General features: G+C 15.1%; 4 protein-coding genes across 4 annotated transcripts, besides 55 other annotated features; 3 read left to right on the top strand and 1 right to left on the bottom strand. All coding sequences in view use genetic code 6, as the record gives it.

Moving 5' to 3' along the window:
* Window positions 1-159: 159 nt before the first annotated feature.
* Window positions 160-199: a microsatellite.
* A 168-nt stretch (window positions 200-367) lies between these two features.
* Window positions 368-452: a microsatellite.
* Window positions 368-464: a microsatellite.
* A 76-nt stretch (window positions 465-540) lies between these two features.
* Window positions 541-575: a microsatellite.
* A 59-nt stretch (window positions 576-634) lies between these two features.
* Window positions 635-667: a microsatellite.
* Window positions 668-714: 47 nt separating this feature from the next.
* Window positions 715-766: a microsatellite.
* A 378-nt stretch (window positions 767-1144) lies between these two features.
* Window positions 1145-1181: a microsatellite.
* A 137-nt stretch (window positions 1182-1318) lies between these two features.
* Window positions 1319-1365: a microsatellite.
* A 241-nt stretch (window positions 1366-1606) lies between these two features.
* On the top strand, window positions 1607-3020 carry IMG5_206280 (tubulin-tyrosine ligase family protein, putative; the record flags this gene model as incomplete). The annotated part of the gene is made up of 3 exons (XM_004023715.1): window positions 1607-1743; window positions 1904-2724; window positions 2788-3020. The coding sequence occupies 3 exons, from the start codon at window positions 1607-1609 to the stop codon at window positions 3018-3020; spliced, it is 1191 nt and encodes a 396-aa protein (XP_004023764.1).
* Window positions 1823-1867: a microsatellite.
* Window positions 3021-3806: 786 nt separating the features above from the next.
* Window positions 3807-3938: a microsatellite.
* Window positions 3817-3937: a microsatellite.
* Window positions 3860-3949: a microsatellite.
* A 235-nt stretch (window positions 3950-4184) lies between these two features.
* Window positions 4185-4253: a microsatellite.
* Window positions 4254-5323: 1070 nt separating this feature from the next.
* Window positions 5324-5370: a microsatellite.
* Window positions 5371-5717: 347 nt separating this feature from the next.
* IMG5_206270 (protein kinase domain protein) lies at window positions 5718-7577 on the top strand (the record flags this gene model as incomplete). Its single annotated transcript, XM_004023714.1, has 4 exons — window positions 5718-5743; window positions 5912-6128; window positions 6186-6263; window positions 7575-7577. The coding sequence occupies 4 exons, from the start codon at window positions 5718-5720 to the stop codon at window positions 7575-7577; spliced, it is 324 nt and encodes a 107-aa protein (XP_004023763.1).
* Window positions 6321-6379: a microsatellite.
* Window positions 7137-7173: a microsatellite.
* A 754-nt stretch (window positions 7578-8331) lies between the features above and the next one.
* Window positions 8332-8392: a microsatellite.
* A 336-nt stretch (window positions 8393-8728) lies between these two features.
* Window positions 8729-8760: a microsatellite.
* A 9-nt stretch (window positions 8761-8769) lies between these two features.
* Window positions 8770-8836: a microsatellite.
* Window positions 8837-10476: 1640 nt separating this feature from the next.
* Window positions 10477-10534: a microsatellite.
* Window positions 10477-10557: a microsatellite.
* A 49-nt stretch (window positions 10558-10606) lies between these two features.
* Window positions 10607-10666: a microsatellite.
* Window positions 10667-10907: 241 nt separating this feature from the next.
* Window positions 10908-10971: a microsatellite.
* Window positions 10972-11472: 501 nt separating this feature from the next.
* Window positions 11473-11516: a microsatellite.
* A 1579-nt stretch (window positions 11517-13095) lies between these two features.
* Window positions 13096-13135: a microsatellite.
* Window positions 13096-13145: a microsatellite.
* Window positions 13146-13312: 167 nt separating this feature from the next.
* Window positions 13313-13384: a microsatellite.
* Window positions 13385-13442: 58 nt separating this feature from the next.
* Window positions 13443-13482: a microsatellite.
* A 1103-nt stretch (window positions 13483-14585) lies between these two features.
* Window positions 14586-14634: a microsatellite.
* Window positions 14635-14764: 130 nt separating this feature from the next.
* Window positions 14765-14848: a microsatellite.
* Window positions 14769-14808: a microsatellite.
* Window positions 14849-15064: 216 nt separating the features above from the next.
* Window positions 15065-15167: a microsatellite.
* A 345-nt stretch (window positions 15168-15512) lies between these two features.
* Window positions 15513-15551: a microsatellite.
* Window positions 15552-15594: 43 nt separating this feature from the next.
* Window positions 15595-15647: a microsatellite.
* Window positions 15609-15662: a microsatellite.
* Window positions 15610-15650: a microsatellite.
* A 1961-nt stretch (window positions 15663-17623) lies between the features above and the next one.
* On the bottom strand, window positions 17624-19112 carry IMG5_206260 (major facilitator superfamily protein, putative; the record flags this gene model as incomplete). Its single annotated transcript, XM_004023713.1, has 4 exons — window positions 17624-17718; window positions 17937-18197; window positions 18585-18741; window positions 18849-19112. 4 exons carry the CDS (start codon window positions 19110-19112, stop codon window positions 17624-17626), a joined length of 777 nt encoding a protein of 258 aa, XP_004023762.1.
* Window positions 18746-18783: a microsatellite.
* Window positions 19113-19713: 601 nt separating the features above from the next.
* Window positions 19714-19781: a microsatellite.
* Window positions 19715-19795: a microsatellite.
* Window positions 19796-19818: 23 nt separating this feature from the next.
* Window positions 19819-19886: a microsatellite.
* Window positions 19843-19878: a microsatellite.
* Window positions 19887-22270: 2384 nt separating the features above from the next.
* Window positions 22271-22300: a microsatellite.
* A 139-nt stretch (window positions 22301-22439) lies between these two features.
* Window positions 22440-22474: a microsatellite.
* Window positions 22475-22873: 399 nt separating this feature from the next.
* Window positions 22874-22923: a microsatellite.
* Window positions 22875-22931: a microsatellite.
* Window positions 22897-22941: a microsatellite.
* A 287-nt stretch (window positions 22942-23228) lies between these two features.
* Window positions 23229-23295: a microsatellite.
* Window positions 23296-23403: 108 nt separating this feature from the next.
* Window positions 23404-23482: a microsatellite.
* Window positions 23483-23598: 116 nt separating this feature from the next.
* Window positions 23599-23649: a microsatellite.
* Window positions 23650-23891: 242 nt separating this feature from the next.
* Window positions 23892-23940: a microsatellite.
* A 105-nt stretch (window positions 23941-24045) lies between these two features.
* Window positions 24046-24121: a microsatellite.
* Window positions 24047-24104: a microsatellite.
* Window positions 24047-24150: a microsatellite.
* Window positions 24091-24145: a microsatellite.
* Window positions 24151-24228: 78 nt separating the features above from the next.
* Window positions 24229-24274: a microsatellite.
* A 284-nt stretch (window positions 24275-24558) lies between these two features.
* IMG5_206250 (leishmanolysin family protein, putative) lies at window positions 24559-26890 on the top strand (the record flags this gene model as incomplete). The annotated part of the gene is made up of 5 exons (XM_004023712.1): window positions 24559-25598; window positions 25761-26272; window positions 26312-26434; window positions 26477-26608; window positions 26721-26890. The coding sequence occupies 5 exons, from the start codon at window positions 24559-24561 to the stop codon at window positions 26888-26890; spliced, it is 1977 nt and encodes a 658-aa protein (XP_004023761.1).
* Between the last annotated feature and the right edge of the window lie 600 nt (window positions 26891-27490).

Raw genomic sequence — 27490 nt, 5'->3', positions numbered from 1 at the left:
TAATGGTTAATTTTATACTCTTATTGAGTTAATATTATAAATTTCGAAAAAAATGATAATTTTGTTATTGTTATATTTTAATGTCTTTTACTTTAACTTTTTTTATTATAAATAAATAATTAATTTTATTTTTTAATAATATCCTATTATTGTTAATAATTTTTTTTATAAAAAATATCTTTTCTATATAATAAAATATTATTTAAATGAAATTTCACTTAATAAAAGTTTTTTTTTATTTTATATTTTAATTAAATTTTTACTTTAGAAATGGCATATTAATTTGTAGAAAAGACATCAATGTATTGTTAGTAAAAAATTACATTTAAAAATAAAAATAAAAGTATATAGATTATTTTGAATATTCATATTATATATATTTATATATATAAATATGAATATAATTATAATTATATATATTTATATATTTATATATTTATATATATACATATTTTTATTTTTATTTTAATTTTAAATTTAGTTATTAACTATTGTTATTATTTTTTTTTATTTTTTTATTTATTTTTGTGTATTTAATAATTATATATCTTTTATTTTTTATATTATTTTATTTTGTTTAATATTAAATTATCTAATTATTTTTGCATTTTAATTAATAATATATATTTTTTTTGAGAAAATATTACTTAAGAGAAAAATTAATTAAATACTTTATATTTATATTAAAAAAAATAAATGTGTTTTATTTTAATTTTTTTTATTATTAAAATAAATTATTTTCATTAAAACAATTTTTTTTATTAAATTTTATTCAAAAGTTATTAATTATTTATTTGTTAAAAAAATTAAAAAATGCTTTTAAAATAAAAGTCATAAACAGCTAAACCTACTTAAATTAGGTTATAAAAATCACTATAAAATAGTAAAAAAATAAAAATTAAACCAAGAAATAACAAAGAAAAATAGTTAAATTATCAGAATTGTAAAATGCTAAATATTTAAATTAATTTTCTACAAATATATCATATAAAAAGTAAATAAAAAACAAATAAACAAAAACTTTAAAATAATATTTTTATTTTTTAAATATAAATATTAAAAGTTAAGAAGTAAAAAGTTTTGAAATATAAAAAATTTAGTATAGTTTTCCTTTTAGGAGTAAACAAAAAAAAATTGAACAATAATATATATATATATATATATATATATTTATATATATAAAAAAAAAAAATCTAGAAACTTTATATGGATATAGATATACATCTACAAATTTAGATAAAGAAATAATTTAAAATAAAAAACATCAATTTCAACAGAAAATATAACAATAATAATCCTCATAAAAGAAAAACTAATTTAAAGTAATAATATAAACAAAAATAATAATAATAAAATAAATAATAAAAAGTATAAAATTGGCAAAGGAAATAATTCTTAAATAATATAAAAAGTAATGTAAACACGCAAAAACTGGTCCGAATATACACAAGGACAATAAATATAATTTCAATGGCAATCTTTAAGTTAATAAATTAAATTTTAAAAAATAAATAACACTTTTGTTAACCATTTTGAATTCCATTAATAACTAACAACAAAAAATAACCTCTTAAAGAATATCGAAAACTATTCGAAATTTCACCAAATGTATGTCTATGATATTACTCCTTTAACTTATTGTATAAATAGTGATAGTCCTACTTTTTATAATGATATGGAAGAATTTTTAAGCTACTTTTTATCGAAATCATGTAAATATATATATATCTATTTATTTAATCTGTATTTTTATAAAAAACATTATATCAATAAAACAAAGTCCATCATTCATTTTTTCGAATTGAATTTTTAATAAATATACATATATATATATATATTTAAATATATTTACATATATTTATATATAAACACATTTATCATTATTAAAAAATATATTTAACAGAATAACCTTCATAAGAAATGTTATATATAGAATAATTAAGACTTCTACTGTAAAGCTATAACTAAAAATAATCTATATATCCTCAAAAGTACACCGAAAACAATAAAAAATTGGCTTTTGTCAACCCAGGTATCATTAGAGTCTTTATTAAGGTCAAAACATTTGGATTTTGAAGCCTACAGATTTTAATCGAGGAAGTGGAATTTTACTTTTTAACACTGCTAAGGATTTATTGGATATATTTAAAAAATACGGTGATAAATACATGTAGAAAAAATTCGTTATATAGAAATACATTGAATAACCATTATTAATAAAAGAAAGGAAATTCGATATTAGAATTTGGGTAATGGTAGTTGATAATAAATAAAACGAAAAAAAGAATAATAATTAAAATAATTTATAAATTTATATTTTTAAAGAAGGCTATATAAGAACTTCTAGTGAAAAATATTAGACTTAATAATTAAATGATTTAATTATCCATTTAACGAATAATGCAGTTTAGAAAACAGACTAAAGATACTCAAGATTTGAATAAGGAAATTAACTTTCTTATGATTAATTGGAATAGGTTGCTGGGATTAATTTTAGAAAAGAAATTTTGGGAAAAATAAAAGAAATTATATGTTTTAGTATTGATGCGGTTAAAAATAAAATTAGTGGTATTAATAATAATTTTAAAGGGAATTAATTTGAGATATTTGGTTATGACTTTATTATAGATTAATAATTAAATCCATGGCTTATTGAAGTTAATACCAATCCATGTATTGAAGAGTCCAGTTTACTTTTAAAATAGTTAATTCCGAGAATGATTGGTATATTTATATTTGTTTATAGTCTTTTTTTTTTATTTTAAATTTTTTTGTTTATTTCGTTAGATGATGCTTTTAAAATTAGTATTGATTCATTTTTTTGTGGGGAAAAAATTGAGGAAGGAAAATAATATTTTAAACTTAAAAATTATAATGATGATGAAAATTTATGGTTTTTTTTTTTATATTTCAATTTTTTTTTAAAAAAAAACTAATTTTTTATAAAAAGGGAATTATAATAAAATGTAAATTATACAATTTTAAAAAAGAAAAGATTATTAAAAGTATAAAAAGTTTGAAAATAACAAAAAATATTATTAAAACTAAATAAAAAATAAGAAAAAAATAAATTTAATTATATATATATATATATATAATTTAATATTAAAGTCTTTTTTTTTATACTTTTTACAATATGTGTCTTTACTATTAAATTATTTTCTTTTTTTTAAAAAAAAATTTAAACTTAAAATTTTAATATATTAAAAAAAAATTCATATAAAAATAATATTGAAATATTCAAATAAAAAAAATAATTAACATAGTAAAAAAAAGCATAATTTTTATTTTATTTTATAACAAAAAAAAAATTATTAAAAAAGTAATGACTTCTTAAAATCCACTTTCTCAATTTGGTTAAATGGGTTTAAATTAATTTTCTTAAATGAGAATTCCTTAAACAAATTATACATAATCAAATACACAATATATAAACGCATAAAATTATTCTTAAAAAACTCCGTAAATAATTTAGAATTATAAACAAGCAACACCGAATAATTAATAGACTATATATAATAATTAATAATAAGGAAATTTTCAGGAATATAAAGATGAAAATAAATATTAATAAAAAAATAAAAAATTAGAAAATAATGAAATGATAAATTAGCAAAAAGAACCGAAAAAAGAATAATTATTACAAGAAATTATAAAAAAAGATAAGTAAATGTAAATTAATTAATAAAATAAAGAAAAATTAGAAATTGATAAATATGGAAATCCATTAAGTACAAAAAATAACAATTAAAATTAAAATATTTATAAAGAAAGTTAGCTTTTTAATATAAGATAAAAAGTTGAATTATAAAATAAATAAATAATATAAAAATATATATTTTAAATTATAATGATAAAAATATATATATGAATATATATATATATATATTATATAAATATATATATATATATATATATATATAAATATAAATATATAATTATTTATATAATAAGTAAAGTTCTTAAAATTTTATAGATTAGAATGAAAATTATGTTAATAAAATATAATATCATATTTCATTTGAAAAAGATCATCCTTAATAACTTGACGAAAAAAAATATACTTAGAATAAAATGAACTTTAATATTAACGAGAAAGAAATTTATTAGATTTTGGCATATATAGAGAAAGGCAAGAAATGGATTAAAGGTAGAAAATTCAAGAAGAATACACGAAATAATAATTTTTATAATAGTAGTAATAACAGAACTCTTTTTTATAATAGTAGTAATAATAGAACTCTTTTTTATAAAAAAAATAAGATGATCTAATATTTAATAATGATAGAAATAATAGAAGAAACAAAGGAAAAAATGAAAATAATTTGATTTAAATAGAACATAGATTAGTTCGTGAACTTCCTCTAGAAATCACTAAAACTGTAAAGGAGTCTATTTAAAATGAATTAATGTCTTTGAGAAATGATATGTATAAATAAACTAATTCTTTTGGCGAACAGATTCTTAGTATGAAGATGCAAATGTAAATGGCAAATTAGAGAAGAGTTTAGGCTGAATATGAAGTCCTTTAATTATAAAACGAATTAAAAAAAACATAGATTTATGATGAAATTAGGTAAAGGGAGTTATATAATGCTTTTGTTTTGACAGATAAGAATGATATTTTTTTCGGGAACTCAAAATTATAAGGAAGATTTGATGATAAAAATGATGAAGAGCTTTTTAAAAATGGGAAAGAAGAGAAAAAGAGGGATTTTTTTTAAGATAAAGTATTGGATAATATAGAGTTTTTTTAGAATTTAAAAGATAAGTTTTAATATGAATAATTATTTGATTAAAGAGATTTATATGTCTAAAAAAATAAAAAAAAATATGAAGATAATAATAATAAATTTAATGTAGAAGAATATATTTATAAAAATGAAGAAAAATTAAATAAATTAAATTAATTAGAAAACATTTCTTATAATAAAGAAAATTTCTCTTTTTTTAATTTTTTAAATAATAATTGAAAGAAATAAAAACATATATATATATATTTTTATTTTTTAGTTTTTTTTTGTAATAATAAATATAATTTATAGTCTTTAATTTATTCATTTAGCTTTTTGTAAATTATTAAACCATTATCAGTCATAAATTATTGAACTTGATATTCCCTAATTATATGCTTATATCTTGTGTATTTATAGACATTCTTATATTATAGATTATAATTTGGTATTTATTGTAATTAGCATATTAAAAGAGTTTAAAACAGGAAATGAATGTCGATTAAATATAAAATATGGATAAAAAATTTAATGAAATAAGTACTATTAAGTATATATAAAAATAATATAAGAATATAAAAATTCTAAAAATATATATATATATATATATATATATATATATATATATATATTTATAAAAAAAAAGTATAGATTAATAATTTTTTAATAAAATTTTATTATTTTAACAGTAAAAAAAAAAAGAAAAATATGAATTTTTTTATTAATAATAATGACAATATATTATAAGATTTCGATATTTTATAAAAATTAGGCTCTGGAGCATTTAGTAATGTATATAAAGTAAGGAGAAAAAACGATAATTCAGTATATGCAATGAAAAAAGTAAAAATAGGTAAATTATAAGAAAAAGAAAAGAAAAATGTTATAAATGAAGTACGTTTTTTGGCTTAAATTTAACACTAAAATATTATTAATTATAAAGAGGCTTTTTATGAAAAAAAAGAGGATTTTTTATATATTTTAATGGAATTGGCAGAAGGAGGAGATTTGTAAAATAAAATAAAATAATTTAGAAATAAAAAATAATTTTTAGATGAAAAAATTATTTGGAATTATTCAATTTAAATTGTCTTTGGACTGAAAATTCTACATGATTAAAATATTCTACATAGAGATTTAAAACCAGCTAATATTTTTATTCATAAAAATAATTAAAGAATTATGCTAGGAGACCTTAATCTGTCAAAAAAAATTACATCTAATGGATTTTTATATACTTAAGCAGGTACACCATATTATTCCTCACCAGAAATATGGAATAATTAACCATATGATTATAAAAGTGATATTTGGAGTCTAGGATGCATTATTTATGAAATGTGTGCTTTAAAACCACCTTTTAGAGGTAATGATATGGAAGAATTAAATAAAAAAGTAATTATAACTATATATATATATATAGATATTATTATATATTTTTATTAATTTTAGATTTAAAAAGGTATCTATGAACCTATTCCTAATCATTATAGTTTCAATTTAAGTTACTTTATTTAAAAACTTTTAAATGTAGATTTTTAATAAAGACCACTTTGTGGATAAATATTATAGTTTTATTTTATTTAAAATAAAGTTTAAGATTTATTAATAAAAAGGAATAAAGATGAAGATATTATTAATAAAAAAAGTTAAAAATTAGAAGATTTTTTTAGTGTTTTTAAACCTTTTTTATTAAAAAAGAAATAATATATAAGAGAAAATAGATGTTATTCAATGGAAATATAATAATCTAATATTAATTAGTTTTAGAATATTATTAATAATAAAATTATTATAGATAAATGTTTTTTATAAAAAATATAATAAAAATAAAATAATGTTAGTTTGTAAAATTCTTAACAAAATAAAATAAAAGTAGAATTGGTTAAAAAAAATAACTTAAATATCTAAAATTATAATAATTCTATTTATATTAAATAAAAATAAAATGATTTTTAAAAAAGTAATTATATATATGTAAATATATTTTTATATATATTATTTTATTTATTTATTTATTTTTTTTAAAAAAAAGATGATAATATCGAAAATTTTGAAATTATAAATTTAAACATGGATAATGAATATTAATAAAAAAGAAGTTAGTCTATTTAAATAAATTGTCAAGTAATAAAACCTTAAAAAAATAATTAATCTAATATAAATAATAATATTTAAAAGTTACCTCCTATAAATAAAAATTATAATAATTATGGTTCTTATATAATTAAAAAAATATTTAAACATAAAATTAAATATAATCCAAAATGAAATAAATAACTAATATTTGTATTTTTAAAATCATTTTTTATTTTTTAATTAAAAAATAGAATCTTCCTTTTTTTTTTTTTATAAATAAAAAAATATAAATAGTTTTTCTAACAAAAATATTCATTTATTAATTATTTATAAAAAAAAAAATATTTTAACAAAAATAAAAATAATGTCTGATTTTATTATATTAATTCAATCATTTAAAACTTTTTTCGAGAAAATTTTAGATGTAATAATCGAACCAAAAGATATAATATAAAAAGAATGGAACTAATTTAAACAAAAACTAGATTAAAAGGACATTACTTAATCCTAAATATAAAGTTATGTGAATAAAATAAATATTGCAAAAGAAAAAAATATCCAATATAATTATCAAACAAGTATCAAAATGGAGAATTTGACTGATTATCCTATTTTTAATACAGAGGAGATAGATTCACCATTAAAAAGAATATAAATAAGTTAAATAAAGTTATTAAATAATTTAAACGAAATATCTAATATAAAAAGTATGAAAAAATCTTTTGAAGAAAAAAGAATATAATTTTTAAATTTAATAAAAAGTGAGATTTGTGAATTTCTAAAAGGCAATAAAAATATGGAAAATTCTGATAAATAACATTCGACATTTTTTTTAAAAAAAGACTAAATTTAAGATTCAATTAGAGATTATTCAATTTATTCTAAAAAAAGTAATAATAAAAATGATGAAAAAGATAAAATTATAAATTATTAATCTAAACTATTATTAAATAATAATTAAGATGAAGAAAATAGTAAAATATCGTTTGAAGATAGTAAAAAATAACCTAAAAATTAAAATTATATTGATTAAATTGACTATATTAAATTTAAAAATATCAATAATAATAATAATAATAATTATATGTTTACATAAAGTCCTGACTATTTTTAATACAATAATTAATAATAGGAAAATAACAATATTAAATTATAAGAATTTCATTCAGGTTAAAATGTTTGTGGTCAATAATAAAAAAATAATAATGAAATCGATAATTTAGTAAGTAGGATTTTAAAAGAATAGAAAGAAAAAGAAAGTTAGGAGAAAAAAATAGGATATAATATTGAATAAGATTAACTTATTTAAAATATTATTAATGGTCAAGGATATAATTATTAATAATAAAGAAATAGAAATAAGGTTTCAGACAATAATATACTACTTTCTGATTAATAATTTAAGAGTAATATATAATTAGACATTAATAAAATTTTAAATAATAAGGACACTAATAAACTTTGATTGGTATATTTCTAATATAGATATATAGTTAATTATTATTTTTAAAAAAAAATATAATAATATTATTTGATATTAATTTAATTTTTTTATTTCATATAACTTTAATATTATTATTAAGTTAAACAATATTTTTTTGATTATCTTCTATATTGTTATTATTTTCTTATATTTTTAAATAACTAAAATCTTATCTTCTATAAATTTAAAACATAACTTAAAAAAAAATACCAAAAAACACACAAAAAGAAGCTAAAATAACTTTTAAGAAAAATAAATAAAAAAATAAAAACTAATTTATATAATATTTTACTTTTCAATATGCTAACTTTAAATCTTTCCAAAGAAATTTTTAAAACATTAGAATTAGGAATAAAAGCCCAAACAGTTATAAACAAGAATGAACTCAATTAAAGCGAACAAAAAATGCCAATAACAAAATTATTTACCTTAAAAATTATTTATAAATATAAATTTTTATAAATACTTAGAATAATATATATATATATAAATATATATATATATATATATATATATATATATTTATATATATTATTTATATTTATTATAAATACATTTTTTTAAGTAAATTTTTTTCTTATAATTTATTCAATACAAAAAATTATAGATACAATTAAAGACCAATAAAATGTTTTATTTGTCATTTCATTAATTATAATATAAATCGACATAATTAGAAAAATATTAATAAATTAAGTTTTTCTTCCCCCTAAAGGAATATAAACATACCTTAGGATCCATTAATAATAACTTTTTTCGTAATTTTATATAATTTCAGATAAACTTATACATGAAAAAATACATTTTCCTACGTTATCAGTTGTTTTTATATTATCTAATAGTGAGACAAAGGTGCCAAGTTTCCAATAAAAAACTAATTTTGTCCATTTATAACATATATAAGAGATTAAAATCACTAAAATTTCAAAACCAAAGAGCTTTCTTTTCCATATATATAAATTTTATTCATGAAGAATAAAGGCAGTTGGATATATAGAAATATTAATTAATTCAACTAAAAAGTAATATAATATTAATTTTAGAAATTCTCTAAATAGATTTTTTTAGTTAATAAATGTCTTAGTATTTTTTCTTTAATTAACAAAATCATTATATGTAATTATAGGTCCCCTATAAAATAGAGGAATATAAAATAAATAAGTTAAATAAAATTTAATATTATAATCATTTATTTCTTAAAGTTAATTTATTCTTAAATTTTAACATTTTTATATATAAGTACATTCTTTGCAAAGACTTAAATGCTTTTGTAAATTTATTTAATAAAGTTTATAATAATTAAAAAAAAAATCAAAACTAAAGCTTAAGGATCTTAATATTGTATAATATACTACTATGTGCCATATATATACTGATTTTAAATCGAAAAAAAATATTTCTTGTGTTATAAAATTAAATGGTAAACCATTTAATATATATATGAAATTTATAAAGAACATATTTAATATTATCCTTATATATAAAAAAATATTTAAAAATTTATAAATATATTTACATAATTGGAAAAAATAAATTTTTGTATTTTATAGTTAATTGTGTCATAATATAATTTATTATAGCAATTAGGAATGTATAAATAAATTTCATTCTAAATATAAGAAAACCAAAACAAAATCCAAAAGTAATATAAATTATACATAAAGTATTTAATTCATTTATTTTTCTTGATGTAACTCAATATTTTTATAATATATATTTTTTTTTAAATAAAAATTAAATATATAAAACTATATAATATATATTAAAAATTGATTATTAAAATATTTTTTACTTAAAAATATAAGAATTATTAAAACTATAACATAAATATAATTAGTTATATTTGTCCATTCTAAATCCGATGTATCATGTGCATAATAAATCGTGTCTATTGTTTCAGAACCATTGATTTCATTTGTAGTCCAAACAACTTTTATATGTTTAAGATTTTTTTTTTTTAATTGATATATATAAATGATTAAATTTAATAACTGAATATATTTATTATAGCATATATTATTAATATAGCCCAAAAAATAATGGATAATAGTAAAAACAAAATTTTAAATATTTTTTATTATCTTTATTTTTACAAACAATGAGTTTTATCTATATTCATTTAATTTTATTTATTAAAAAATTGATGTAATAAATATTAAAAATTATTGAAAATATTTTAAGAAAATAATAATATAATAAAAATATGAGGATAATTAAAAATAATAATAATAAAAAAATATGTGTAATTTATAAATGAATAATTAAAAGATAATAAATTAAATATATTAAAAAAAAATTAAAAAAAAAAATAATATATATATATATATAAAAATATATATATATATATATATATATATATTTTATATATATAATACATTTTACATTTTTTTAAATTTCATATATTTATTTATATTATTATATTATTAAATCTAAAAAATTAACATTTTTTTCTTAACATTTTATATTTTCTGAATTCATTAATAATGTTATCTAATTTTATTAAATTTCATAGTATTTTTTTATTTTAATATAAAAAATATAATGTAATAAAATAATTATATTTTTTAAAACATAAAATAATATTTATATGTATAAAATAACAATTAGTTAAAAATATATATAATATTATTATTAATAATTATAATATTTTGTTATAATATATTTAATCTTATTTATTTTATAAATATATTTATTCTAAAAATTTCTACTTTTATTAACCTATTTATATACAATTTAAATATATATATAATACTCAAATTAAATTTAAATTATAAACAAAAATTATAATATTTTACTATAACATTTATAAAGAAAATTAAATTTACTTTTTCCACCAAATTTGTAATAAATATATTAAATAAAAATGTAATTTATTTTTTAATTAATATAAGTAATAATTTTAATAATATTTATATTTAATATACATTAATTTATATAATAATATATTTTTCTTAGATTATAACTTTAAATTTTTGTTTTTTTTATTAAATTATAATTGTTTTATATTTATTATTTTAAAAATATATATATAAATTATAATTTATTATTTACAATATTAAAATTTTTAATATAGACAAACTCTTGTAATTATTAGAATATTAAGAATAAAATATTTTTTATTTTGCATTTTGTTTAAAAATACTAATTAAGTTATAAAAGTAAAAAATCTTTTTATAATTATATAAAATATATTTTTTATATTAAAATTATTTTTTATTTAATTAATATTTGGTTTTAATTTTTTATATATTTATATAAAAACATATATTTATTATTTTAAATTATATATTTTAACAAATTTATAATTATAAATATAATATTCAAAAAGTTTAATAAATATTTAAAATAATTACATAATTTATAAAATATATTTATATTACATAAATTTGATTTATTAACAATTATATGATTATTATATAAAGACAATTTTATATAATAATTTTAAGTTTTAATCATATACTTGAAAATCTTTATATATAATATTTTATTAAAATATTTTTAATCATTTAATTAAATAATCATTAATTATTTTTTGAATTAAATTAAAGATTTAAAATTAATATTAAATTATTTATTAATAAAAAATTGATATATTTAAAAATAATAATAAGCGACTAAATTAAAAATAAAATAAAAAAAATATTATAAAATTAATACTCAAAAATGTAATAATAAATTCAATAATTTTTAATTTAAAATAGAAACTTTTAGAATTAATAAATATAAACTTAGCAATAGTAATTTAGTTATAAATTTAATTGTAAAAAAAAAAAACAAATATAACATACAAAAAATAATTTTATCATAAATTAGAGATATTAAAATAAATATAATAGTAGATCGAAATAAGAAAAGAGAACAAAAAATTTTTAAAAATATTAAACATAAAATTCCCTTTCAATTAAATAATATAAAGAATAATATTTTTTATCCTAAAATGCGAATCCTATAAATTACTATATTATTAAAAGTAAAATAAAAAAATGTAAATAAATATAATATATATATATAAAAAAAAGAATAAACAAGTCCTACAGAAAGATTGAAAAAAAGTCTTTATGAAATATAAAAATAAAAAAAGGATCTTTTTCGAAGAAGAAGTTGTTATTGTACTCAAACAGGATAAATAGGAAAAAACTAAATTTTATAAATTAAATATTTCCAAGTGCTATAATAAAATAACACATAATTTTTTTAAAAAAAATGTCAATATAATAAGAAATACCATCAACAATCACATGTAAAAAAAGTCAAACATTTTAAACAAAAAATAGAATTAATTAATTAAAAGAATAATATGAATAATAATCAACTACCAGAAATTAGTATATGAAAGAATAAAATAATCCTGTTTTAGTTAATAAAAAAAGCAATGAATTTTAATAAAATTGCGAAATTTATATAAAAAAATAGGCTATTTAAATATAAAACAAATAAAATATTTGTTCATAAAAAAAAGAAAATAATATTATTAAAGCGAATAAATTAAAAAAATCCGAAATATGATTTATTAGAAAATAAAATTAATATAAAAAATATTAATAATAGTCATATAAAGTTATGTTAATCTGGTTAATTAGATGATATTTTTCGTTAAAATAATAATTAAAAGGTACATGTGTTGAGTGATAAATAAAAAAAATAAAATAGTTAATGTTTATTTAAAATAAAAAGTTCATCTTAATTTTCTATGAAAAATGATTTGCTTTAAGATTTTAAAAATGTTTAATTTTAAAATTTAATTGATAATTTCAATTATAGATTTAATTAAACTTTAAATTAATTCATCATTAGAAAAGGTAATTAGATTAATTAAGATTAATTAAGATTTAATTTAGATAATAATTAGAAAAAAAATAATATAAATAATAGAATAGTAAGAACATGTAGAGAATAATAATAATAATATAAAAAAAATACAAATCTTATTATTAATAAAATTTTGCTATAATTAAAAAATAATATAATAGCTATCATAAAAGTATTAAATGAAAAAAAAAATGAAAAAATTCTTTTAATAAATTATAAATAATAACTAATATATAAATATATATAAAGAAAAAATAATATTATATATATATATATATATTTTTTTATATATTTTGTAAAGAAAATAATAAAATAAATATATTTTTTGTGTGTGTGTGATATATTTATCATTTATTTATATATTAATGAATTTATTTAATGCTATTACATTTTTCATAATTATTAATAAAAACTTAAAAATCTCCTCTATATTTAATATTAATAAAACATGTTTATATATTTTTATGATTTAAATTGTTAATCATAAACTAATATTAGAAAAATTTCTAGCTTATATTTTATACTTTTTAAAGAAGTTCTTAATCTTCGTTAATATCAACTAGATATTATTTAAATAAAGTCAAAGAATTTATTTTTTCTTGATTTTCATTTAGAATAACTCCATGATCTCTTAAATATTATATTAATTTTGAAATTGTTGTACTGAATAAATTCTTTGTTTCTTCACAATAATTTTTACCAATTTTATTTAATGTTTTTCCATATATTCTTTTCTATTTCTATTTTAATGAAAATGAGTTCGATTATAATTTTAATTAATTTTAATCTATCGTAGAAAATAATGCCTATTTATTGATATTTTAAAGAAGATAATTATTTAAGCTATTCTGCTCATTATTAAAGCAATAATTATTATTATTTTAATTTAAAAGATCATATTTTTTAGATATAAATGAGCTATCGGATGAAATATTAAGAGATTTTTATATATTTATTAGATTTTCATTATTAATTTCTTTTAATTCCTATTGATTTTGAGAAGATTGAATGATAATGTTTCTATTGATTTTATTTATTTTAGGTATTTATAATTGTTCTAGGATTTCTTTTGATTTTAAATTAAAATTAGACTCATATAATAAATAACTTTATTTAAAAATATTATATTTATCGAAATTAGAAATAGATGATATTTGGTTTTGCTTTGCAAATTATAATATTATTTATTCTATTTGAGATAAATTTATTTATAGATTTTTTTGCTTTAGTTCATATGATGGAAATTTGCCTTAATAGTTTCCATTGTAAAATATTTCTGAATTATTTAAAAATACATTTAAGATTTAATTTTCTTAGATTAAATTATATAAGGTTTTTTATATATTATTATTTTAGGGCTATGATGCGTCTATATTAAATATATATTATTATTTTGTTTGCATTTCTTCACATATAATATTTATTAACTTACTTTATTACATATCTAGAATATTTATCATTTAAAAAAAAAAAAAAAAAAATTGTTTTGTTTTGTTTTTATTTTATTTTTTTCTTGTTTTTTTTTTTTTTACTTTAAAAAATAAATATTTGCAAATGTGTATAATTTTTTTTTTTTTTTTTTATTTGATTTACTATTTTTTAAATATTAGAATAAGAAAAAAAAAAAAAATTATCATTTTTAGAAAATTAAGTATAAAAATAAATTTATATTATTTTATATTATTAATTATTTTTATATTTTAAATGTAGTATTATTTATATTTTATTTTTATGTATATATTTTTTTTTTAGATTTATAATGTGATTAGTATTTTTTATGAAGAAAATTAAAATTAATACTTCCCTCTTTCTCTCAATTTTTTTTTATAATATTTATTTTAATAATTTATTGCTTTAACTAATTTCTTTTATTTTTTAAGTTAATATTTTTAAAATAATAATAATAAATAATTATTTTATTAAAAGGTAAGATATATTGTTTCATTAAATAATCATTTTTTTTTTGTTATTAATGAAAATTTTAATATAATAATAATTTAAATTTTAAAAATTTTTTGAATATAAAAATTTATATTTTAATTAATAATTTAAAATTTAAAAATAATAATAATTATAATTTTAATGTATTCATAATTATTATGAATAACGATCTTTTGATTTATTTAGATTTTAAAAATAGAATTTCAAACCATTTTCGAATATAAATATTTAAGTTATTCATTATTATATATAAATATATTAACTTTAATATTTATTAATGAAAATTAATATTTTATATTTGTAGATTAATTTTTTAAAAAAAACTATATTGCATAATATTTTAATACATTTTAGAGATATATAATTAATATTAAAATTTCTTATATTAAAAAAAAAAAATTAATAGTTTAAAATTATATTAGAATATTTTAATTAAAATTAAATTTTTTAAGATATTTTAATAACATTTTTAGATTTTTTTTATTTTAATTTTTCTTATTTAATTTAATTTTATTATTCATAACAAATACAGCTTTATGATTTTCTATAATTTTATATTATATTTTATTTTATATATTAATTATATTATACATATAATTATTATTTATTTTATATAAAACTTTTTCTTAAAATATTATATTTACTAATATAAATAATTAGTGTTTTTATATTTTCTTATAAATATTTAAACTAAAAATCTAACTAAATTTTTAATGATAAAAAATGAATAATAAAGATATTATATCGTAATTAAATTAATTAAAAGTTTTATAAATTAACAAAAATTTTAAAAATAAAAATGATAATAAAATCATACAATCTAAACATTAATTTTCAAATTGTTAAAAAAATATATTATAAAAATAATTAGATTAAAATAAAAATTAATAATATAATCTTAATATTTAATAATAATTTTTAATAATATTAATAAGTTTATTTATAAATATAAAATTATATTTTTTATTTATAAATATACAAAGAAAAAAATATCACAAAATTATAATTTTATTAACTATCATTTAAATTTAATAAGTATTTTTTCTTATATATTCATTTAAATAAGACTTTATATAAAAATATTTTTAGTAAAATTTGTATTTTTTTATTAATTAGACAATAATAAAATAATTTGTACTTAATTTATTAAATATATGATTAATATATTTATCAAAAAATAAATTTATTTATTTAAAATTAAGATATAAATATTATAACTAATCAATAATAATCAAAATATTTTATTTAATGTTAATTTTAGCTTAAATATAAATTTGGTTTAAAATATAAAATTAAATTATATTTATTAAAAGTAAAATTATTAATATTTATTTAATAAATAAATAATAAATAATATAAAATTAATAATATGACAAAATTAAATAATTATGTGAAAAATTATATAAATTAAATATAAAAAAATAAATAAAAAGATGTAATAAAATACCAAAAAACTCTAATAATCTAATCAAGAATCTAATTATAAAAATGCATTTAAATGGTTCTCATATTTTATAACAATAATTCCTTTTTTAATAATAATAGGTGCTTTTTTATTTTTTATGTTCAATACATCAGTAAAACTAAAAGTAATAAGTTTTTTTGAAAATATGAAAATTCTTACTTTAGCAAAGTCTATAGAGATAATTTTATATGGAATTTTATTAATATTTTTAAGTTTTCCTTATGTTATTTTCGAACTATGTTTAGGATTTACTTTTATTTTTCCTACAAATTTGTTTTTTGCTGTTATTTCTAAAATATTGGGTGAAATATTATGCTTTATAGTATCTAAATATTTACTTAAATAATTTTTGATATAATTTTTATAGGATAATGAGCATTTTATTATAATATAGAGAGCTGTAAATAAATATCCTTATACAATATCAAATATATTAAGATGCTCATTATTAACCCCTTTATTTATTATTAATTTTGGATCTCCGATTATTAATTTAAGCATATAAGAATTTTTAATCCCTGCTTTTTTATGGGGCACTTTTTATTCAGGAATCGCAGTTTTATCAGGAGCATAGTTAAATTCGTTTTCCGAAATTTACAAAAACTCGCAATTTCCTTAAAATAAACTACTTTTTGTTTTCGAAAGTGTAATGCTTTTAGTTAGTATAATTCTTATTTTAATTATTGTTTTGGTTTCAAAAAAAATTTATGAACAAATTAAAAAGGAAGTTTAAGAAGAAATAAATAATTAAATTGTATGAATTTTTTCGATAAAGAATATTTATAAATGAAAAAATTCTATTAATAAATATCATATATATATATATTAATAAAAAAAAAATATAAATACAGAAAAATAAAATAGTATTTTATTCATAATATGTTTTTTTATTTATTAAGTTATTCTTAATTATTATTACTTTCTTATATATTAAATTACTTATTATCTATATAATTTTTTTAATTATTATTAAAAATCGATAAGTCTTCTTATTAAACGGAGTCTTTATTTTAAATGGAGTCTTAAAAATTCTATAGTTCTTAATTTTAGTTTTTTTATTTTTTTCCTTTTTTCTTAGTAATAATAATAAATTCGGATTTAAACTCTTTATTTTCACCTCCTTTACTATCCAATATTGGTGTATAATATTTCGGAACGTATTTTTTCTTACTTTCCACAATTGGTGTATACATAGTTTTCTAATTAGACTTAATTTTAATAGTCCTAAAACTTATATGGTCTATTAAATGCATTTATTATTCATAAATAATAGATTTTTATTCCAAAGAAATATTTTATTCCGAATCATAATGCACATCGTCCCCTTTCATAGCATTTTTATAATAAAAAGCAGCAAAAAATAACATCACAATTCCAAAAAGACTTGAAGCTCTTGGAAATGATAAATAATCAGCAAAAAAACCACCTAGAAGAGGTCCTGCGAACTCTCCTAAAGCATAACTAGTATTAAATAAGGCACTGGAGATGTCCCCAATCATAGTATCATTATCTTATGGGTATTAGAATTTAATAATTTTATAAAATTGTGGCAAAGCAGGAATATAAATAAGGATACAAGCAATTCCTATAGAAATATTAGCGAAAATTACACAATACATATTTTTTGCAAAACCAGTGTATGGATCAGGACCTAAAAAAATGAAGCTTATACCCATTATTATAGACCCTGATAATAATAAAGACTCATATTTTGAATATTTTTTAATCTATTAAGCACCATAAGGTGTAAATAATATATATATTAGTGTATTAATCGTAAATAATATTCCTATTTAAAAATCGTCTAGGGAGTAGTTTTGAGAAAAATATATACCCATAGTAGGATCTAAGTATAATAAACCACATGTAGGTAAAAATATTATTATATAATTCATTAAAAGGTATTTACTTTTGAATAATTTGGTATAATTTATTTAATATTCTTCGTCATTTTCTTCGACATTTTCTTATTCATTTTATAATAATTAATTATCTGGTTTTATGTCAGGGATTAATATATTTAATAAAGGAGTCAGAGTTATACATATGATGAAAAAAAAAACAAACGGAGTACTGTAACCGTACATTTTTAATAATAAACTGCCTAAAATAGGACCCATCATTGAACCGATTGCACCAGCACTTTCCATATAGGCGAATATTTGTTCAAAATTGTCTTTGTATACTATGGGTATGTATGCGAATGCGGGAGTACAGAATAATGATTAACCCTTTTTTTTTTTTTTTTTACGATTTTTTTTTTTTTTACGATTCCTAATATTATTCTAGAAAATAAAGTTGTAAATAAAAATAAATAATAATCTTCAATTTAAAATACAAACGCAAAAATTAAAATTCCTATTCCGGTTAGTAATATACCTAATAATGTAAATTTTTTACGATTATGGCCTATTTATAAATTTTTTCCAAGTATTATTGTACATATGAAATTTCCAAAGGGATGTATGGCGAATATTACTCCTATTAAGGATTCAGATATGCCGTATTGTATAGCTCTTTGGGGGAAAAATGGAGCAATTGCTGAGTTTGCAGAGTTTATGGTAAAATGTCCTATATATAAAGCTAAAATAAATAAATCCATATTTATTTATTTTAAATAATAAAGATTATTTATATATTAGAAAAAAAATTAATATTATTTGTCTTTATAAAAATTTATAAGATTTTGTGTTAAATTAATAATTTACTATATTAATAATAAATAAATTAATATTAAATAAAGTATATATTATATAAAAATTTCAGAAAATAAAAATAAATATTTAATAACTATGTTAAATGATAATGATTTAATAAAATATTAAATTTAAATTCAAAATATAATAATTTAGTAAATTAAGTAAATTTTAATTCAAAATTAAAAAAAAAAAAAAAATTATTAAAAAATATATAGTAGAAGATCAAAAAATATAATACAAATAATAAATGAAAAAATAAAAAAATATAAAAATTATTAATTATATATAAATATATGTATTTATAAATAAAATAAAAATAATTAAGAATCGACATAAATATTATAAAAAAAAAAAAATTGAAAATTAAATTTATTTAAATAAAAAAGCATTTATGATTGTTTATTATGATTATATAAAACGTTAAAAAAATTATAAAAAAAAACAAATGAAATTAATTAATAGAAAAAATAAAATTAAAAAATTATTTATTAAATTAATTAATAAATATATATAAATTTATATATTTATATATATATATATTTATATATTTATTTTTTTATATATTTATATATCTTTTTTATAATATGTATAAATTTTACTTTTTTTTAGTTATATATATTTATTATTTATCAATTTAATATTTTTTTAATATAATTTTTTATATAATTTATTTTTTTCTTTAAAAGAATTATTTTTTTATATATGTTTTTTTTTAAAATTTATACTTTAATTTTATTATATATATATATTTTTTTTATTTATTGAATTAGTCTTAATTTATCATTAATTTAAATTTTATATATATTTTACATTTTTTTTTTTTTTACATATAATAAGATTACTTTATCTTATATTAATATATTTTCATTAATATTATTATATTTGATATACATAAAAACATCTAAAAAAATTTGATTTAGTATATAAAATAGTTTTAAATGATAAATTAGTGTAAATTATTTATTAATATAATAATATATGTTTATGAAAGATTATCTGATTAAAAGTATTTAAGAACCTCTTTTAGATAATATGCAATTTTTAAGCTATTTGATAATTAGAAAATTATTTAAACCCAAATATCTGAAAAAAAAAAAAATGGATAAATAATTTTTGAACAAATAAAAAAATAAGAAGAATAGAGAAAATATATGCAAAAAATAAGAGATAAAAGAAAAATAAAAGAGAAAATTTAGAATATTAAATAAATAATAGTGTATTTAATACATTGGATGAGAAAAATTTACTGAAATGGAAAGGAACAGAATTATAATAAAAGCCTAAGCTAAAGTATAAAATAAACAAGATAAATAATTTAAGTTTTACGATATTGGAAGAGGTAAAGAAGTAAAAAGAACATTAAGACGAAAGATAAGTGGATAAACTTAAATTTAATGATGAAGGTGTCAGAAGGGAAAAATCAAAAAATTATAGAATCTCCAGCTGAGGAGAGTAATACTTATAAATATGCTTTAGATTACATATTTGAAAGATTAAGAGGTATAAAAAAGCAGCCTTAAGAGAAAAATAAATTAAAAAAGTAAGAACTGAGTGAAGAAAAATGAAGAGAAAGAAAGAAAAAAGATGAGGAAAAATAATATAAAGGAGAATAAGATATTTTTTTTAGATTTCTAATTTATCTCTTAATAGAAAAAAATTAATTAAAAGAAAGAATTACGTCTAGTTTTCTTAAAAAAAGGATAAATGAAACAATAAAAAATTTAAAAATGAATAAAATTTTAAAAAAAACTTATATTTATTGATTTTTGAATATATAAAATTAATAACTGCCTGCTGCTTAATAAAAAGAATTGCTGATGACTAATTAAAATAAAAAGAATATAAAAACAAAAAATATGTAAAAAACAAGAAAATAATTTTTATTTATAAAATAAAATAGAGGATAAGTTAAAAAATAAATAGGGGCTAATAATACAAAAAATTATTACATATTTATAAGATTAATTTTAAAAATTAATAATTATATTTTTTTAATTTAGAACTTGAAATATATTTGTAAATAATTTATTTTTAAAATATATTCATATAAATTATTGTTAACATATATTATACAAAAAATTATATATAATAAATAATAATTTATTTGAATTTTTTATAAACAAAATATTAATTTAAAAAATAAATATTATATAAATTATAAATTCCAATTTAATTAATAAAAATATAAATAAATACAGAAAATTTATATGAAAATAATCTATATATAACTATAATTTAATTCTTTAAAATATAAGAAAAAATTATTAGCATTATAAATTATTGTAATTATAATACTAATATAAGATATATAGATAAATTCTATTCTATAATAAAATTTGGTATATAAATACTTAAAATACATGTAATTATGAATGCCTAAATTTAATATACAAAATATTTATAAAATTATTATCAAAAATGTTGCTAAAAATATCTTCTATAGATTTATATACTAGAATTGATTTAAATTATGAATGCAAAAAATAATAAATATTAAATAAGTTGTAAAGTTGGCTTTATAAAAATTTAGACTAAAATAGAAACAAAATATGAATAAATTATAGAAGTAAGTTAATTTATTTTTAAATATGTACTGAAAGTATTTATACCAAATATAAGACCAGATTCTATTCTAATATGTCTAAAAAATAGAAATAACTTCTAAAGATAAAAATAATAATTTTTCTTGAAATTGGGTATAGATATATTTTCATAATCTGGAAACCTGGCGAATGTTTAATATTTTAAGATGTTTTATGATGATTTGAACAATAATGAAATTACCTTAAGTATTAATTGTATTAATAAATAGAGTAATTATAAAAAATGTATGGAGAGTAGTTGCAGTTAATTTATTAGTGTATATTTATTAAATAAGTCTTAAAATAAATGCGAATTAATAAAGTCCTATAAATATTTACTTTAGGCTCAAGGATGATTAATTATAGAATAGCTATTAAATATTTTTTTCTTTATTATTTGTTTAATTTAATATCATTGCTATTATTAGGACAAAAAATATGAAATAAATATTTTAATATATATAAATTTTATTTGTGTAATTTTAAATAATTATTTTAAATTAATTATTATATATATATATATATTTTATTAATATAATTTTTTACATAACTATATTAATTTTAATTATAAATATTAATTATATTAAAGTTTAATTGTTTAATAATATAATATAATATTAATAGGATGCAAATAATATTTATAATTATTTTTTATAAATTTTATTTTTATTATTTTTATTTTTTTTAAACTTTTTTTATATTTTAAAATTTTTTAAATTAAATAAAAAAAAATATATCAAATATATAATAAATAATTAAAAAGAATTTTATTTAACATTTAATTTTTTTATTTATTTTATAAAATAAAAATATTTTATATTCATTTAAAATGATTCATCTTTTGATTATTAAAATATATATCTTAAATTTTTGAAAACATAAAAATTATCTTTTTTGCTAAAGATAAATATAAAAAAAAAAAATTAAATATGAAAAAAAGATATCTTAGAACATTAGAAAATATAATATTTTTAGAATAATAAAATTATTATAAATAAATATTTATTTTTTATTTTTTTAAATGGCCAAAATTATAAAATCTAAAAAAAAATACAAATATTTATAATTTTTTTTAATAAAATTAAAAATAAAATAACTTTTTTAAAAAATAAAAATAATTAATTTATAAAAAATTAAAATTAAAAATAATAAATTTATTTAAATATATAAAAGACTAAATATTTTATAAATATATATATAAAATTATTGTAAATTTTAATATATAATTTATATTTAATTCATTAAAATAATATATATCATTTTATATTATTTAAATAAAAATTTACAAAGTAAATATTAAAAAAATATATATATATTTATTTATAATATATAAATAAATAATAGCATATATACAATATTATAAATTATATATATTATTTTTTTATGTTTATTTTATATAATATCTATAAATCATTTTTGTTTTATAATTTTTTTTTCTTAAAATAATATTTTAAAAGACTAAATTTTAAAAAATATTTTATAATATAATATATATAATAATATTATAATTTAAAATTATAAAATTTCATTTTCATTATTAAATTAATAAATATTTTTTAAATATATATAATTTTAATAATTATAAAAAAAGAAGTATAATATTCAATTAAATAAAATTATATTTATTATTTAATATAATATAAATAAAAAAAAAATTTATACTTTAAAATTTTATAATTAAATAAAAAAAATATATCAAATATATATTAAAAATTAAAATAATATTATTTTAAATTTAACATTTAATTTTTTTATTCATATAAAAAAATAAATATATTATATTCATAAAAAATGATTCATGTTTTGATTATAAAATATTTATATCTTAAGTTTATAAAAAATTATATATTAATATTTAAATTTATTTTACTAAAAATAAATATAACTAAAAAATAAAAATTAAATATAAAAAAAAGAAAGTCTTAGAACATTAGAAAACATAATATTTTTAGAATAATAAAATTATTATATAAAAGATATTTTAAAAATTTTATATATAGACAAATTATATAATGTATAAAATAAAATTTTAATTTTTTAAAATAAAAATAAAATTAAATATAATAAAATTATTTTAGAAATAAATTAATTTTTAAAATGTTAAAATTAAAAATAATAAATTTATTTAATAATTAAAAAAAATATTTTAAAGTAAATTATTAAATAAAATTTATATTTGATTCATAAAAATACTATTAAATATTATTATATTTATTTAAATAAAATTCTATAATGATATTAATTAACAATTAGAAATATAAATATATATATAAATATTTATATATCTATATTTATAAATATAAATATATATATTTAAAATAATAAAATATTAATAAACAATAATATATAAATAATATATTATGAATTATTTATATTTATAAGATATTATTCATATAATATGTATAAATTATTTTTGTTTATATTATTATCTTCTTAAAAAATATTTTAAATAAATATTTATTTAAAATATTTCTATATAAAATTTTATTAATTAAAAAGATAATATAATAGTTTAAAATTTAAATTATAAATATTTATTTTTAAACTATAAAACATCCTCAAAAAAAATATCTTTTATAATAATTATAAAAAAAAGAAGTATAATATTCAATTAAATAAAAATTATATTTATTATTTAATATAATATAAATAAAAAATAATGTTTAAAAAATTAATATATATTTGTATCTTAATATTAGCTAAATTTATCCATTCACACCGTAAATGTAGTCATAAAAGTAAGTAAATACAAGATCACTATGAAAAAATGTATGAAACTTACTAAAATATGGAAAAATAAAATTATAATTAACGTATTCTTTAAACAGGTATAAAAGCATAACCTATAAGAATAACTACAGATTATACCATTATAAAATAAGCAGGTTCAGATATAACAGAATAATAAAAAGACTACTTAATAAATATTATCGAAGCATCCAAGCTTTATTTCTAAAGACTTTTGAAAGTATACCCATTAATAGGAAATAACATTTTCCCGTAAGGGTTTTCTAAAAACTGTTTTGGGGCTTAAATTCCTTAAAATGATTAAACAATAGGGATTCCTAATTCAGATTTACACATATACATTATTTTTAATAATTAAGCTGATAATTAAATTGCAAATGCAATTTATTGTGCAGTTGGTGATGGAGGATTCACCAGACCTATTTTCGGAAGAATTTAATTTAATATATACAATTTGAGTAAAATTAATAATCCGATAATATTTAAGAGAGATTTGGAAACAACTATTCATGAAATTTTTCATATACTCGGTTTCTCAGTTTACGCAATGAAATATTGGATAGATCCTGATACTGGAAAACCTTATGGAACTAACTATAAAGATAAATTGTTAAAAACAAAAATTTACAGAGGAAGATAAACTTCTATTTTAATTTCTAAAAATGTAGCAGAAGTAACTAGAAAATATTATAATTGTCCTACAGCTGAAGGAATGTAACTTGAAAATTAGGATACTACAGGTTTTTATAGTTATCACTGGGAAAATACTGTAATTCATAATGAAATTATGACTGGAAACGAAGTATCTAATAGTGTTCTTTCTGTATTTACAATTGCTCTTTTGAAAGACACAGGCTTTTATCCTGAAGTAAATGAAAATATGGCAAATAATATATTATGGGGAAAAGGAAAAGGTTGCGATTTCTTAGAAAACGCTTGCTAAAGCACAATTGAATACCCTGAATATTCTAAATAAATTGATATAGAGTAATGTACATTTGAATATGATGGAATCGGTAGTAGCTAAATGATAAATTAAGGAGACGATTGTAATATTATGTATTTATATCCAAATAATTTGTGTATAAATCCTTATATTGAAAGATCATAATATGATTAAAATTAGGAATCGAATAAATTATCATATTATTCAGTTCAAAGTAAATGTTTCTAATCCACAGCTAAAAAATTAAATTCGATAGATAGTTATAGTTAATTTAGATGTCACCAATACAAATGTTCCCCCGATGCTTCTGAAATATCTGTTATTTTCCCTGAAATTAATGTAAGTGCTTTATGTGGAAAAAATGAAAAAAATAAGAAAAAAGACATAGACTCGAGTGGCGAAAAAGCTTATGGTTAAATTACATGCCCTTAAAATTATGAAAGATTCTGTAATTAAACCTATTTATGTCCAAATTTCTGTTCCAGTAGAGGATTTTGTGTAAACAGTCAATGTATCTGCTAAGCCGGATTCGGAGGAGTTGATTGTTCTATAAAATGCTCCGGGGTAGTCGATAATGAAATGTGTGTAGAAGACTCATGTCCTATAGGCAAATTTTTGAATCCAGATAATACTTGCAAATCAGATTGTCCTTTAGGTTTATTTGGAATGGCTGAAAAACGTGAACCATGTCATAATACTTGTTCTAAATGTACAGGACCATCAGCTAATGAGTGCACTAGATGTTAGTTTACGACATTATTGTAATAAAATAGATGTGTAGATAAATGTAATGAAAATTAAGGATACTTTTATAATTAAACTTTAGACATTTGTGAATATAGATGGTCCGATATTTGTTAAGGAAATTGTAAAATTTGTTAAAAAAATAATTAACTTTTGTGTATATCTTGTTTAGTTGGCTTTTTTTATTATGAGGATAATTGTTTAAGTTAATGTCCTTTCGGATTTTTCAATAACTAAGAAAATTAAGTTTGTGAGAAGAATTCCTTAGGATGTCTTTAATAAGATAATCCTAACACCTGTTCTCAATGTGATACTAATAATGGATTTAGATTAACTTTAGATTATAAATGCACTTTGTGTTAGTCACCTTGTTCTTTGTGTAATCCTAATAAATTAACATAATGTTTTGTTTGTGAAGGAAGTAAATTAGTAAGTATTGACGATATTTGTGTAGATGAATGCTCTGAAAATAATTATTATTCTGATTATAGAAAAAAATGCTTAGAATGTACTCGAAATTGTAAAAAATGTAATTATATTGGTTGCAGTGAATGCTATGATGGTTATTATCTATATTATAAGAGTAAAACTTGTTTACATTGCGCTTATAATTATCCTTATTGTCAATCCTGCGATTATCATTAATGTATTAAATGTATGAATGGATATTAATTAAATTCAACTAAAAAATAATGTGCACCATTTTCTTAAGAAGGAAGTGATAACACTGAAATATAATACACTGAGGGTTGTAATAAATTTTCTGAATTAGGAAAATGCTCAGAATGTTAAGATGGTTTTTATGATTATTCAGTTGATAATCCAACTATTAAAACTATAAAATGTCTTAAGTGTACTATTAAATTCAGTAATTGTAGTTCTTGCACTCCAAATATTTGCTTAAAATGTTCTCCTGGGTATGAATATTATGATTACGAAGATTTATGCATTAAAGTTAATGAAGAGGATAATAAATGCAATTAAGGATGCACATTATGTAGCTAAAATGGAATGTGTTTAAAATGTATGGATGGCTTTATTTAAGATTTTATGTATATATAAAATTTAAAATATAAAATTTGTTAAGAATGCAGTAGTAAATTTAGTAATTGTATAAAATGTGATTAGATTAAATGCACTAAATGTATTAATGGATATTATTTAAATGATTCTACGAAATAATGCGAAATAATCCCTCCTTCTAGGTTTTTAAAGAATGTATAAGATGATAATTAATTGTAGAATAATTATTAAATAACAT

Source organism: Ichthyophthirius multifiliis (assembly GCF_000220395.1).
Source record: "Ichthyophthirius multifiliis unplaced genomic scaffold scaff_1120509251448, whole genome shotgun sequence".
NCBI lineage: Eukaryota > Ciliophora > Oligohymenophorea > Hymenostomatida > Ichthyophthirius > Ichthyophthirius multifiliis.
The sequence above is the reverse complement of the archived record's forward strand: the minus strand, read 5'-3'. Positions and strand labels throughout refer to the sequence as shown.